General features: G+C 44.5%; 1 protein-coding gene across 1 annotated transcript; it reads right to left on the reverse strand.

The window, feature by feature from the left end:
• Position 1: 1 nt before the first annotated feature.
• Positions 2-15,496, reverse strand: ip6k1 (inositol hexakisphosphate kinase 1). Its single transcript, XM_055509185.1, is given in 10 exon segments — positions 2-3,324; positions 3,572-3,805; positions 4,035-4,169; positions 4,171-4,211; positions 4,801-4,982; positions 5,101-5,335; positions 7,340-7,466; positions 7,579-7,724; positions 7,985-8,233; positions 9,476-15,496. Coding segments are annotated over 8 exon segments (1,566 nt in total). The 5' UTR covers positions 7,696-7,724; positions 7,985-8,233; positions 9,476-15,496; the 3' UTR covers positions 2-2,829.
• Positions 15,497-16,126: the final 630 nt, after the last annotated feature.

The raw sequence follows: 16,126 nt of genomic DNA on the forward strand, positions 1-16,126 counted from the left end.
GAAAGCTTCTGGCAAGATTTAATCTCATTTCCTTCCACTGTTCTTACAAACAGTCAGGATGAGGTCAGACGAAGAAATTATGCTAAATAACTCTGAACAATCTTTAGGCTAATATCCACAAATAAATATCACAATCTGAGGACACGTGGACCATCACTGCTTTGGAATCTGTGACAACAATGCTTGACACTGTGCTGAGAACAGGCTCAAACAGGAGGACGGTGATGTGCATGCAGTTCTTTACCAAGTCCTTAAATGTGAAGTGGAAACAAACAACAACAAAAAAAAAAAAGAAAGATAAAGATGGCGTCAGCTCTAACTCACACAAACACACACGTGCAGGAGCGCTTCCCAGCAAAGCGCCGGCTCCAGCGCAGGCAGGGGTTCAGGTCTGAAGCTGTGGAGGTTTCCTTCACTCAGCTCCACCTGGGTTCAGCGTTGGACTGGAACCGCGTTGACGCGACTGGACTTAGCTCTAATAATACTGTTTCACACTCGTTGATGCTGTTAACTTCTTTTATACAAGTTATACATTTGGAGGAGAGACGTGTAAAAGACATAACATTTACCCACACACGCGGGCAAAGGTGCAATAAAAAAATAAATTATCACCTCAATAAACCAAAAATAAAATATTCATATATGTTCTCTCTATTCCAGCTCGATGTCTGAGTTTCTGTTGTGTCCAGCAGGGGATGGTGCTGCATCACCTGGACCTCTGCGTAATCAGATCAATGGAGACGTGTGGCAAACTATACTGACGAGATAATGCTTTGTGTCTTGTGTGGCCACATTTGAGGCAGTAACTAAAGAAGCATCTGTCAAATTCCAGATTCTGCTGCAAATTAATGACTGGTGCAAAATATTAGTAACTAGTTTGCTGCAGGGAGCATGAATCATAGTTTTTTTGGGAGTTCGCACACATTTGCAATGTTTGCCGTTTGAAGCACATATGTTTCTGATATGTGACATACATATATATTATTCATACATATTGTGATTAACCATATCCCCCAGCCCCACTTTAAACAATAAGGCTGGTACAGTATACTGTTAGTTATACAGTCAACAAATCCAATGAAAAGCTCAGAACCAACAATGTGCTCATCATTGTTACCACTGCTTGGTAGCCGTTCTGGAGCTTCTCATCAACTTTGATATACGAATAAAATATTTATAAAAATGTACATTTTAACATCTACGACCTCATGACTACTGGCTCCAGAGCTGCTACCAGGTGAAAATCTGCAGACACGCCTGAGTGAGTCCTAGTTTCTGATTGTCCCTAAACGGTTCTACAATATGTCATTCAGCACCTCCACTGACACCTTACTGCATGACATTAAAATAATAAACACCTGTTAAACACAAACAAACACACATCCCACATTTCAAGGTCACGTTACAGCAGTGAATGCCTGCACATATGAGTTCATTTAACGTTTAAGTTTTTGTAATAGCTATTATTTTTTTTCCCTCAGAAGATGCTCAGTAAACCGGAGGAAGGCTGAGTAAACTGGACGACCCTGCATCTGGTGGGACGCTGTGTGTGTGTGTTTATATAATGCTGGAGCTTGTTAACAGACTACAGAGACTTGTGGCACAGACTAAACAGATGTATCAGCCTCTACGCTAGTCTTTTAGACTGATAGAATCAATTCATTCTTGCTTTTGATCTTTTCAGTGGATTTGTTGAGATGCTTTCAACACAGAATATCACCAGATCGGAGTTGGCAAACTGACACTTATACTTTTGATATTACACAATAACCCAGGTGATGATTTTACAGAACACTGACTAGAGACATTTCTGAACAACGCCTCGAAACAGACAGTTAACATTTTAAAAAGGATCTATATTTTCTTAGAACCTACTTATAATGCAAGTTTGCACAAATCTCTTGATTGCAGTGGGCGGCGCTGCCCTCCTCACTGACAGAGGGAAAGGCTGCTGTCAGTCCTCAGCGTCTATTGCTTTAGCAGATGATTGGCTGTGTTTACCTGTCCAGGTTTGGTTTGAAGGAGGAGTGAGGAGCAGTCGAGGTGAGTCAGGGTGAACTTTGGAGGCGCGGCCCCTGGCCTTCAGCTGATTGGTCATTCAGAGGGCAAACATTGTCCCATGATGCTGTCCAACAAATCCAGAGAAAACTTCTCCCAGAATGTGTGTGTGCATTTTCGGCCATCTATCTTTGTGAGGACCAATATGAGTCTTGGACCTCAGAAGTGATGACAAACTGGTGCCTTTCAGCATTTACACCATGTAAGGAATAGTTTTTACTGCGCTTACCTAATATTAACATTAACCAAGCTAAGTCTGAACTTGAGATAAGCTTGTGTGACTGGAAAGCAAGACCAGGGAAAGCGGACCAAATGGGCTGTTGCTGCAAGAGCTACAGGCAGGTCCTGCAGAATGTCTATGGCTGATAAAAAATCTAAAATCTTGACCATGACTTAGAGTAAATATTCTTCCCTTGTTATTCCAATCTTATCCAAATGAGACTTAAGACGTACAGTGATCTGAAGGGGACTAAAGGGTAAGGGGTGGAATTCCAATGGTTACTGTTAGTAGGTCCTCACATGTATAGAGAACAAGCTGTGTGTACGCTGTGCAGAGCCTCACACACGGAGCGTCTCCATATCAGATGGAAGTTGCAACCATTTCAGCTCCATTGTCCCACCTCACGGCTGTTGCTATAGTAACTACTCAACTGTAGGATGCCCATGTTGCCATGGTGATATCCTGGAGAACCCTGTTCCATATTTACAGCCAAGTCCGTATTGACTGTACAACCTGAACTAACTTTAAACATGTTCTGTGTGCGTTCAGAGCTATGGCAGGTTGTCGTCTCGCAGGCTCTCAAGGATATGGATCAGGTTCTCCAGGCCGAACACGTAACCCCGGTCTGGGCCGTCGTGAACAGCTGTATCGCCACGGAAACCCTTGTAGGTAGAGTGAGCAAAGTCAATCATACGGACGTCCACCGGCTGCTGAGGTGTGGGGGGAGGTGAGAAGTGGGGAGGTGAGGATGTGGATGAGTCTGCACGTGGGTGAGGTGAGGGGGGAGGGGGGAGGAAGGAGAAGCAGTCTGATTTGGAGGCTGGGGCCTGTGCGGGAGGAGGAGGAGAGAGGGTGGGAGGAACCATCAGTCCAGATCCCTGAGAGGAAACTGATCCTAGGTCTGGGTTGTGGCCGATGCCTGTTGCACAGGAAGCATCAGGGGCCAGAGGAGCAGGGCCGCAGCGAGGCTCCGCAGGGGCCACGGGAGTCTTCAGCTGCCAGGCTGCATGCTGGCCAGAGCCGAGGACTGATGGGCCGTCAGGTTCCTACAGGACACATTCAGATACAGAACAAATCAATGAACAGCTGAAGGCATGAGAAAAAAATCTCCTCCAGTGTCAGATTTCTGTTGCTTTCAGGAAACATGAAAAACCTACTGTAAATTGTTCATTTAAAAAAACAGGACTTGATGAGTGGGACATTGAAGAACAGGCGGACCAACTCAGACTAGACCTGAGGATAATTCATTATACAGTAGATCCAATCCAAAGACATGTGAGGCAGGTTTCTCACCTTTCCCTCGTAGATGATGAGCAGTGAAGAGGAGTAGAAGCGGTAGGACGCCTGCCTGTCTAGCACCGCCTTCAGACTGTGAAGCTTATTCAGGATTGGCTCAAAGAGGTCCTGCCTCAGGCCCTTCCCGTTGTGCATGTACTGGTAGAGGGCTTGGCGGAAGCCTTCGATTGACAGCCCGCGGCCATAGTACTTGTTCCTGCACAGGTAGTGACCAGTGTTGAGCTGATACACCTGCAGAGACGTGCAAATATGGTTAGAAAAAGCTCATTCCCCCAAATGAGCCAAACACTTACAGTATAAGTCTGCCTTTATTTTGAGCCTAAACATGACAAGACCTATGGATTTAGATCAAACCACTCCTAAATAACTGATCAGAATAAGGTCACTGACTGCTGATCTAGTGGCCTGAAGAAACACAGCTGTAGGGTTCAGAAACAGGTTCAGTGGACCATCCTTTCACCTGCATGCCGCACACTCTGACTCCCAGCGTCGCTGAAGTGCTCTGCTCACATTTCTTCATCTGTCTTGCTGCCTTCTCCTCGGAGGCGTCATCCCCGTGCTGCCTGGTGCCCATCTTCAGGTCCAGGATGCAGGGGATACGAGAAGTGGTGAACCACGTTCTCCAACAACAGGAACTCTGGTTAAAACACTGTTAAGAAGCTCTGACCTGTAGCCAATCTATTATTTTCATTTCTTTTTTTGGAGGTGAACTGAATTAAGCATGTAGTTTCACAGGTGATTTCATTTTCCCCTTTGTGATGTTATTACTATACTTTTCTACAGACAAACATGCGACTTTTTTTATCTACTGTCTGTTTAACAGCTGGCAGCACCCCAGTCCCTTTGAAGCTCTAAAAGAAGAATACTGTGTCATCAATGATGATCGCTGACCTCTCATGACTTTAATCATTTGCACCGTGTCTGTACAGAATCAGAACTGACAGTAGCCCTTGTTCAATGTTGAGGTGTGTGGATTATATAACAGCTGTGTTTTCCAGGAGACTGGAGTCAGATCCCTTTGAAGCTGAAGATCAAAACGCAACCTTTAACCTGATAACCTCAGACCCAGGCTCACAGTCTGACTAATGTTCACAGCGTCTTATTGTGCAGTCAAACACAGCACTGTACTGGAAGACTGATCCATACTGATAAAAAGTAAAAAGAATAATATGGTCTCTTTTTAAATTGTTGTCGAGTGCCAGTAGCAGCTACCGATTGGAGGATACTGAAGAGTCTGCGGTCCTTGGACTCGGATCTCATGCGGCTGAGCTGTTGTTTGTGGCAGCGGAGGCTCCAGGGGTTATGGCTGATTTTCTCCAATGTCACACCACTGTTCCAGTCCAACATCTGGAAGGGAACGTCCGAGTGAATCTTCGTGTCGAGCCTCGGACTCTTGAGCTCTGCAACACTGGAAAGCAAAGTATTTCAACCACATGAGTAGATACGATGTTTGGGTCTATCAGAGTAGTTAGTTTAGTAGTTAGTTTTAATGACTGAATAATGACTGGTTTGATTGCTTCACTTACCTGTCGGAGTTGTCCGTATCGTGCGCCTCCCTCCTGTCGGGACGCTCGTCCTTGTGGTCAGAGGAGGAGCGATGGAGGCTGCGTCGGGAGTGTTTCCTCCTCGGCTGCTCCCTCTCTGGTGGCTCACGGTCCTCGTGCTCCGCTGTCCCTCCCTCCATGCTGCTCTCCACATAGGGGTAGGCCACCAGGTTGATGTAGCCGTCAGAGTCGCCCTCGAAACAAACCAGCACCACACCTGAGAGGACACAATGAGACAGAGACAGGACGTTTAGTGACAGCAGATGAATCAAAACGACAGAGAGAGGAGACAAAAGCAACAAACCCCACTCTGTCCTGTGTTTGTTATGTTAAACATAATTTGACGAGCTCAGCACTGTCTCATCACTGTTATTTGAAATGCTGAACATTTGCTTTTCGTCCAAATTTAATTTTGCTGTTGGTATGTTCACTAGTAGCAAATCAACTGTATATAAGAATCCACACAGATACGACAAGTGCCCCATAAAACACAGTGAGTGTAGAGAAGGCTGAACTTCTTCACCACCTCCACACCAACAACAACAAGGAGAAATTTAATTTTAGAATGTCGAAGGGGATGAAACAACCTTGACAGATTCAGAAAGTCGACCCCTGGGCAGCTATTTGTCTGTCTGTGTGCTGTTATTTAATCAGCAGGACAAAGGTAGTGGGCAGAGATCCAGGGCTAAATATAGACTCCCCATGAAGTGTTGTCATGGCACTGGAACCCACAATACCAGCAGGGCAAACAGGTAGGAAGACAGACAGTCTGCAGTGAAGGCAGCATAAAGAGGCTGAGAGTAGAGACCCTTTCACACCCGAACTAAAAGGGAATTCATGTAATTATTTACTAATAAGAATCAGCACTCAGTGGAGTTACGTACTTTCAAAGTAACAGTCACTACATTCCATCTGTGAGTATTTCAGCCTAATGTTCTTGTTTACTGACTCACTGGTGTAACATAGAAATACAACATCAAAGACAGTCATTGCGATAAGTTGCATGTGTGACAAATCTCCATTTTCAGAAATTCACTCTTGCATCATTTGCTAAAATGTCAAACATACTGGAGAGGTGTGTGTGTTTATGGAGTCACATGGAGACAGCTCCAGTGTCTGAAGAGAAGCACAGCAGCTACTCCACCTGCAATAAACCTCTGTACTACTTTCCTTCTCGTCTGTCGGCTTCTCCTCCACGACTTCTGAGTGGAAGAGTAAAATGTTTTACAGCATTCTCTGAATTAGGAGCAGCCGCATGGGGGTGTTAAAACCCGAGTGACACAGGCCAGTGAATGGAGTGAGGCTTTATCCTTGAGTTCTGCTTGGCTCTTGTGCCTGTGGGCTGCTTCCACATTATGCCTGAGTGTAATTCTTGTGTGGATCTGTTAAATAAGGTGGATTTTTCCAGTATAAACTCAACTGTAATCTTCTGCTGTGGTTGTGGTAATAATTGGGCTTAATGACAGTAGCAAAGACAACACCAACATTAAGGCTTGAGAAAACCTGCACATGTCATTTTAATTGAGAAACATAAGATCATAGGATTTGCTCTCGTTCCAACCCAGTTTATATGGAAATAGGTGTTCATCACTTCACGAATGAATAAACTGTACCAGTTTAAGGCATTTTTAAAATATGCTCTTTATCTCATGGAGCTGACTTTGAGCCGATGAGACACATTCACCAGATGCGGTGCAGTGATCATCAGTCACGTTTATGAAACAGACGAATGTCACAACATTTTGCTCGCTTTCATACGTACAGTACGTGGCTTCTTAGCTGTTCAACAGCTACGTGCTACAGTGACTGTGTCCTCCTGCTGTTTCCTCCCTAATGAAAACCACATTGTACGAACAACAGTGGCACAGTAAAACAACAAGCTGACACTCTGCACAGACCCAGTTCTCATTGCTTGTTCCACCATGTTCACCGCGTCTCTGCGGTGTCACACTGTCCTTTGACATCATGTTCTTATTACGTCCTGCTTATGGGAGGTCTCCCAACATGTCGCCAGGTGTGTCGGCCTGGGGCAAAATCACGAACTGAACAAATGATCCCAAAGCTATTCATTAGTCATGAACACAACATATATTCTCATATAAGCTGTTGGCTCTTGCATTAGCAAAAAGCAGTAAATAACTGATTCACACAAACACAAAGACATAAAAGGAGCAGTGACAGGAACTTGAACAACAAATCCAAAAACAGGGCTGAAACTGACCTTTATACTCAGGAGTGAACTCCTTCATCTCTGGAGGCAAGGACTCATAGAAGCGCTGCTCTCTGCTGATCAGAGGCTTACACACTGTGTGGTCATCGTACCGCATCATACTGGTGTGACCCCCCACCTATCAACACAGACACGCATCAAAAGGAAGAAACCCACACAATGCAGCAACTCAAGTGCCACAGACGTGACACAACTAACACAATTCATCATCTTAGCGTTGAAAATCCAACCTGGTGAATGAAGGGCTCCAGTGGAACACCCCCTCCGCGTGGTCGCAGTGACCCCCCTCCCCCCGGCCCCGTCCCCTGCAGCTTGCTGTCCATGTTGTTGGTGTGAGGGAGGCACATGGCTCCTGGCGGACGCACTGCGCCTCCTCCTGCACAGAAGGGAAATATTTAACAGGACGGCGACCAGGCCTCCGGACCCCAGTGTGTCCTGCACACAGCAGCTCCTACTATGAGGAGCTACTGTGCCTGTGGAGCTCGTGTAGAGTATTAAAGGGGCCTTAGGCTTGTGGCCACACTATGTTGACCTTTTTATTCCACTGGAAATAAGTGGAATTTAAACAAACGTTAATTTTACTGAATGTACCAATACAGGGGAAAAGCTGTGGCTGCAGGCAGATCTGAGTCTTACCCTGGGCATGGGCTCTGGTGTGCAGTGACGGGGAGGGGGGGGTACAGGGCACCACAGGCTGCTGGGAGCGCACGCCGGCCGCTGGGGGAGGCGGCGCCAGACCGAAAAACCACCTCGCTAGGCCTCCTATCAGAGTGCTCCAATCCACCGCTGGCAGTATGGAGGCCGGGTCAGAACGGAGGCCGGGGGAGAGAGAGACGGGGGGACGGCAGGAGGAGCAGGGCGTCCGACAGAGCAGGTCAGCACTTCCTGTAAAGAGAGGAAGAAGAAGAGCCGGCTTTACTCTGTACCCAGACATGTTAACATACAGAATGAAGATTTACAGCTATGCACTGAAAAACAGCCACGGCAGAATGAAATGTGACACATTATCTTACAGTATGTGCTCATTATGTAGGAAACAACATTTGTAATTAAAGCGTCTGTGAACCAGGAAGGTTCGGGTTGCCTTATAAAAATAAACCACACATGGTTTTCTGGGCACGTCGCCACAGTTGACATCAACTGTTGGAGCTCGTCGGCTTCTACCAGACTGTTTCTCTCCTTCTCTCACATACAGCAGCTTAGCGTAGCGCACGGAGCAGCAATGATAAACCCATTGAGGAAATTATTTGAAACTTGTGCTTTCCAGCCTCCTAAAAATACACGGTGCTGCTCATAAACATGCTCATCCCTCATTCAGTGAAAATCAAGACCTCGACTGATCCCTAGAAGAATACTATGTTTTAATATTCATTTTCTAATAACCACATTTAAACAGAAGACAAAAAAAATCAAAGCTTTTCTGTTGCTGAGTAACATCCAGTGTCACCACATCAAACAGATAAAAACAATGCACAAATGAAATTGTATGAATTGATTTTGAGGTTCATGTAAATATTTATTTGATGTTAATAATATTATTTCGTGTGCATAAGAGATAATGGTCCGCTTGATAAAACTGCACCCCCCCAAAAAAGGAAAAAAACTGGTTGAGCTTCAGAGAATTCATCCCTCCTACCACCACCTCCTTCCCATTCCTCCTCCCACCAGCATTCTCAAACCTGCCCCTAAATGACTCATCATCATCATCTTCATCTGCCTGAAGGCCTGAGAACACACATCAGGACGAGGAAAACGATGGAAAACTAGAGAAAATAAATGAGGTAGATGATAATTGTGATTGGAAGAGAGAGGAGGAGCCATTAAAAGACACCACAGCCTGCTGGTGTGTTTCTGAAGGCTTCGTCTGGTCAGTGTCAGGGCTGCGATGACGCACGGCTCCTCTGACGATATCCTGATGTGTGTCCAAGAAAACACCGAGCAGCCTCCACAGACCTGCCCGTCCTACCAGCACAAGCAGCCGCTCCTCATGCACTGGCTGCAGCTGTCTAACTTTAATGTGTGGAAAAACCGAATGTCAAACCAAAGCGAAGGAGAGAAAGCAGAAGAACCTAAAACAGGAAACAGGACAGAAACAGCAGAAAGAAGAAATGAATCACGCAAACTTACAGTACGGGCAACAGGCTGAAGCAGAGCATCCTGAAAACAGGTGACACGGCTGCAGGACGTGTGGTCTGGGGCTCCACGGACTGAGTGCTGGGGCTTAAGTAGTGGGTCATTGCAGATGGGTGGGAGGCATCAGGAGACGAGGGAGGAGCGGTGGCCAGGTAACGTATGAGAACAGAGCGGGTCGAGGAGGGAGAACAGAACGAAAGACGCAGGAGACCAGCACTGCACTTAGAACTGACAACACAACTAATACTAGGCTCCAAATAGTTTAAAGGTCTTATTGTGACGCTTGTCACCAAAGTCGACACTCGCTGTTCGGTAAATGTCAGCTCTCGTTCTCAATTACATGTTTTCTGACATTTTTCTGTTTGACTTGTAAACATGTCAGAGGAGCGATAAAAAGTCAGCTGCTAAAATGAGGAACTTCCAGTTTCATGCTTACGGAAAACCTTGAAAACCTCAAGCCCTCATCCTGTCATCAAGGTAAGAAATGCCTGCAACTACACACTCGTCACACGGACCCACATCACAGGGTCACAACACGGCGGCTCACAGCAGACAAGCTCAAGTCACGACCTGCGCTCGACCAAGCGTGAGCCCCAGATGCAGAGGCAGCACGTTCGCACGCACACGTGCACACGTACAAACACACACACACAGAACACTGGTTCCCATGAGCAATGGATTCTAAATTTAGCAAAAATCAGCCACATCTGCCCTGTTCTAAGATCAGTAAAATAACTCTGATGATGCATGATCTCTCACACACACACACACACACACACACACACACACACACACACACACACACACACACACACACACACACACACACACACACACACACACACACACACACACACACACACACACACACACACACACACACACACACACACACACACACACTTTGTTAATCACTACATTCTGAACATATCTGTGGTCAAATTCAACAACCGTCTGTCCAGGTTGGTCATAAACACAGTGACATGAGCAGCAGGAGTGAACATCGCCCTGTGATTAATGCTTTTACTCAGTGTGAGCTTTGAGGGCCGTCTGACTGAAACTGGAGAAGGCAGTGCAGGACGTCGACGGTAAAAACAAAGACACAAACAAACCCAAGCTAATCGCTGCGCTAGTTGCTGCCAATGGTGCTGAACGACCTGAGCAAGCACCCAATCAGCTTAGAGGATCTGACTGAGCATATCTTACATCATCAGCCATCACTGGGACAAAGCTGTGGGCTCACTGCAGCTTCACAGCACTGACAGACTGATTAGGCTGCTATTTACAACTTCCAGTGAGTGTGAGTGCGAGTGTGACGGAATCTTGTTTTCCTTCATTAAGTCACAGACAGAGCCAATTAAGCACTTACAGGAATATCTAAGAGTGGCGGTGCATATTTGCTGGGGCTGCATCTGTGTTTAATACTCCGCATTCACTCAGGCTGCATGTATTTGTGAGACAGTGTCCGCCATCCTGCCTGCAGGAGTCCATCAGCAAAAGTAATTGCAACAACAATGATTACAAAAACATCTACAGTACCTATTTACCTTTATCATTGGATTACATCCAACTAATTCCCAATTCTTCTGATTGAATCTAATCATTTACATGACAAGAAAATCAAATCACACAAGACACAATGCTAATTAAGGCGTCCAGAGACACTCCCATTCCCATGTACAGCTACAGACAAATTAGAGAAACTGCAGGAAACCAAACTCCACATACAAAAGCCCAAACACCATCAGGTTCCAACCTGCCTCCTTGTGCTTCTAGCAGGATTGCTTTTAAAATCCTAATCTGGTGCTGTTAGTCAGCATTCTACCAAAACCCTCAAATTCAATATACAAAGGCTGGAGGCAACACATCACGATCATCAACTCTCATTACAAAGGCCCGACTCAGCAGCTTCTGCATGCGTTTTGCTGTAGTTACATTAGTGAATTGTTGCATAACCAGGAAAAAAGATGCAAAACAGGCCGAAAGTAGCAACCGCTGACGTTTTCATGGGAGTCACACATGTATAACACAAGTATCATGGTTGGTCCAGGTTGTACAGCAGACGATACAGAATATCACAACATCAAGGAGAGAAGTAACACAATGAGGAGGAAGGAAAAAGCACAGAAGGCAGTAAAGGAAAAGGAATTTTCAGATGAAAAAGAGACTTTTTATTTAATACATTGCCGTCTGAGTTTAATATTTAAAAATAAAAAGCTTCTTCTCAGTGTCGCACATCTTCACAGGGGACAAACCCCAAACACATCTGTCTGCACAAGAAATCACAAAACCATGACTGGGAAAACATAACACTCACAGCTGCTCGTCTATGTCCCCTGACAGAACGAACACACACGCACGCACTCTCACACGGGTCAGACAGGAGTCCAGATCAGTCAAAACAACCACCAAGACCACACGTGTCTCCATCTCCCTCCTCACCACAAAATGAAGACTGTGGACTCATCACGACAACCAAGACTGGCAACACGTGCCAAATTCACCCCAACGCGCATGAAATACTTTCCATAGTCTTTGCTGTGGAATGTAAGAAGTGTCCCATGTTTTGAGTGGAAACCATCCAGGTGTTGGTCAGCTGCCCGGAAATGGCACAACTGTCAAGACTGAGAGTTCAATTATGCCCCAGGGAGTGAAGAGGAGCTTGTCACACATCTACTTCTAATGGGCAGTTTGGAGACAGTACAGTAGTGGTTTCACAGCAACAGCAGCCGGACCAAGGTTGGTTTACATTCCAGAATAATAGGAAAAATGTCTGGATCAGCAGTAGCAAGGAGAACAGAACATGTACGTACGCTCCCTGTGGAGAGGCCGGCATTAGTGCTGTTACACATGGAGTTTAGCAAATAAAATACACAGGAACTTGCTCATTTCAGCCAAAGTAACTATTAAATCACTCCACTGAATAATTAACATTATAGAGAAAATAGTACAGCAGCTGTTAATTTTATGTTGTCTCTGTAAATGATTATTTCACATTGCAACTCTAATTTCTTCACATTATAACGCTGCATGAAAAGATGATACTTGCTCATTGGCAAGTCAGAGTCAACAATGATGCCAAATAATATTTACACAATAATAATAAACTAACAAGTAAAGATGGTGTAATAAATGTATTTGTTGTGTATTTGTGTAGTTCTGATTCCTGTCATCAGACAAAACCATGGCTTTTGATGCTGACACTCAATAGCACAGCTCGAAATGCAGAAATTTAGAACTGTATGAGGTTCCACACAGATCTGACTTGTTACATAGAAGAACATAGAAGTCACTGCTTCCATGAGGTTATTTTGATGATCCTCTCTGTAACGGCCTCCTGTAGTCGGCACTGTGTTAATTATTCTTAAATCCTTACTCATCAAGCAGAAATAATAGAAGGTGGGTATGAGACTGAACCACACCTTTACTGTTCAGTGACTCAGACTTTACATAAGATGTTAACATTCCCTCTTAACCATTTGCAGTGTGTTCACACATTAATATTTTACTACTTTATCAAAGCGGTCCATGTCTGGTTCTTAAGTACTTTACAAATTCAATATGTTTAACGCTTACTGCCGTTCTGAAGATGGCCGTCGAATACTCAAAACATAAATTTTTATCTTTTTACTGTTTCCAAATTCATCACCTTTTAACTGAATCGATATGTGTCCTGTTCTTAGTGGCCAAGATGTGGTTAAAATACACATCCTTTGGTTTTATACGTTGTAGAAATGATGTCAGTGTTTATACAACATCCCCCAATTACAAGGCACAGTAACACTGGGGACACATCAACATTATGTAAATGAAAGCAGTCATGTTTAGTCATTTGTTGCGTATTGTTCGCGTGCAATGACGTTTTTTGCGTGTGATTCATAGACATCATCAGTTGCTGAGGATGTTTTCTGGTGATGCGCTGCCAGGCCTGATGGGTTCTTGTGTGAAACAATGTGGCGAGCACCGAAACTATAATTCCCATAAATCAACCTTTTAGCTTTGGCTAATCTCAATTTTGCACATTTAGTATAAATCTACAAAGTCTTGTATTTTTTCTAAAAACATTTATTGAAAAGACTAATTAAATCCACAAAGAGATGGGGAAAAAGGAAGTGAAACACCAGACTACTGATGACTCCAAATACTGGGCTGGAATCAGGCATTAGCAGATAGACTGGGAGTGTGGTTAGAACTACCCTGACTGTGTTTTAACCACACAAAAACAAGCAACATTAGCTGATGTGAGTCACACATCACAAAAATGACACCAGAAGATTTGCGCATAGCTGGAAATGGATGTAGAAAAATCTCATGTGTTCAGGTATTCGTCCGATCCCATATTGTCTATAAATGGAGATGATTTGGTAATGAGGCTACTCTCTGGAGCAGCAAGCCAAGAACACAATACATAACGCTCAGTGACAGAGAACTGTAGAACAACAACTCCAGACCTGAAGGATTCACTGGTGCTGCTTAACATCGCTGCTGTGTCCACCATGTGCCAAACTCTGAACAGAAATGGAACAGCAGGGCACCAAAGAGGAAGTCACTGCTCTCCAAACAAAACATAACCTCTTTACTGAGGTTCACCTTCATAATCATACGACACCAGAAAATGTCCTACATACAGAAACAATGTTGTACATGTTTAGAGCTGTGGCTTCGGATCAGATCACATTCCATGACCAATGTATGCAGAAAACAAGGGCACTACAGTGGTATTACTTTTCCCCCAACTGTATATCACCTTCAGTTGTTTGTATAATAGAACTCAGTCTGTGGCACACACAGGGCAGAGGATTCCAGATAAACTGAATGGTTTGTTCATCTGTACCTAATTACAGTGGGTGAATGTATGCATTCTGCCAGTTTTGGTCCATTATAGTGCAACATGAGAGGACAGTGCTGCTCCTGCCAGACTAGCATTAGCAAGAAACCAAATCTCTGTACAGAACATGCCACGTAATATCAACAAAAAGCACAACACACAACCGTGCAGAGACATCTTCACCCTTCCCTCACCCGTACTATTTATACCAGCCTCACCTCCACTCTATTGTGCATCAGGCCCAAAGTGTGGATATGTCTCAATCAGAGGGACATAAATCCATCTCTATGAGACCAACTTGAACTACTATATCATTTTGCATTCATTATAAATAAATACACATATGCCTGTACTAAAAATGAAACAAGTAATATGATACCAGTAGTAAATACCTGCTACTATTGCTTGAGTATCAGTTATGACAGTAAACATTTATAAAAGCTGACTAGACAAAAAGGGGTTGAAAATGGGTTTAAGCTCCAACACCTCCACATGATTGATACAACACTACAACCTGAATAGAAGCTAAACTGAATGAGGTTCATGATAAAACCTTTCAACCCCCAGCACACATGAGTAGAGACCTGTCCCGCTCCCGTAATATCTAGTGAAAAGGATGCTAAAGTGGGACGTTTGGAAAGATGTCAATAAATGCACAGCATGGTCATCATCACACCCAGTGCAGCTGAAGCTACAGCTCAAACCTCCACTCGTGTCCTGCAGTAGTGACAGTGCATTCCACCTGGTGATCCAGCTCGATCTATCTAAGTCAATAAAACTTTAAGGTACAAACCTCTTCGTCTTCATCAAAACGACACAAGTCCATATTCTAGAGTTAACGTGTCGTAGCCAGAGCTGCTCAGAAAGTGTCATCGCGGCTTAAAGCCATAGATCACGCTCACAGACTCCTGGGTACCATGTTAGTGAGCGTTAGCTGTCAGACTGGCCAGCTTCTTGACCTTAGCTTGACAACATGCTAACTAGCCAGCGTGCTAGTCACAATTTATCCAACCTTAGAATAAAAAAGAACGTTTCGCTTTAAAACTCATTTTACCGCCCGCTAATCTGTGTCGCGGCCCCTAAAATAAAAACACAGTCCGGCTCCTTCGCTGTCTGCCGTAAACATATTCCTGCATGGTAACGGTAGCTAGCTAACTAGCTAACACAACACGGTTGGACGTTACGCAGTCTCTCCGCTTAGAGGCAACGAGCTGTCACGGTAGCGGCTTACCTTCGCGATCACCGGGCAGACATTGAGCTGCCTCTGCCGAGGTCACGCTGGATGTGCTTCAGAGACCGGAAAGCTTCATGGATGTCGCTCCCCCTATATCCAAACTCAATAACGGTGGAAAAAAACATCCAGGATGCTAACGTCATAACAGCGAAGCTGAAGCCTGTTTGGGTTTTACGCTTCATTAGCATGACTGCGATGATTTGGCGCCACCTTCAGGTCACGGTCCGACCGACGTTCGCCGTCATACAGCTCCTCACTCCCCTCACTCCAATCGACCGGATGTCGCGTGAAAGAAGCATTTTAAAGTAATATTATTTGTATTTTTAATATGTATACTATATATGTCAAATGCTGCCTCCAGACTCTTTGAAAAGACTGATAAGAATCCGAATCAGCTTTATTCGCTGTTTGTACAAGACAACCAAGGAATTAGATGTGGTCTGAGTCCGTCTTTTGCTCAATGTGTGTAAATTGTGTAATTATACAACTGTAAAATAATACATTTGTGTAATTGGCCGTACTGATGTTAGCGATAGTGGCAGTAAATAATATGGGGTCGCACTATTATAAATAAGTATAAGTA

Source organism: Betta splendens, chromosome 5, assembly GCF_900634795.4.
Source record: "Betta splendens chromosome 5, fBetSpl5.4, whole genome shotgun sequence".
In the NCBI taxonomy this organism is placed as follows: domain Eukaryota; kingdom Metazoa; phylum Chordata; class Actinopteri; order Anabantiformes; family Osphronemidae; genus Betta; species Betta splendens.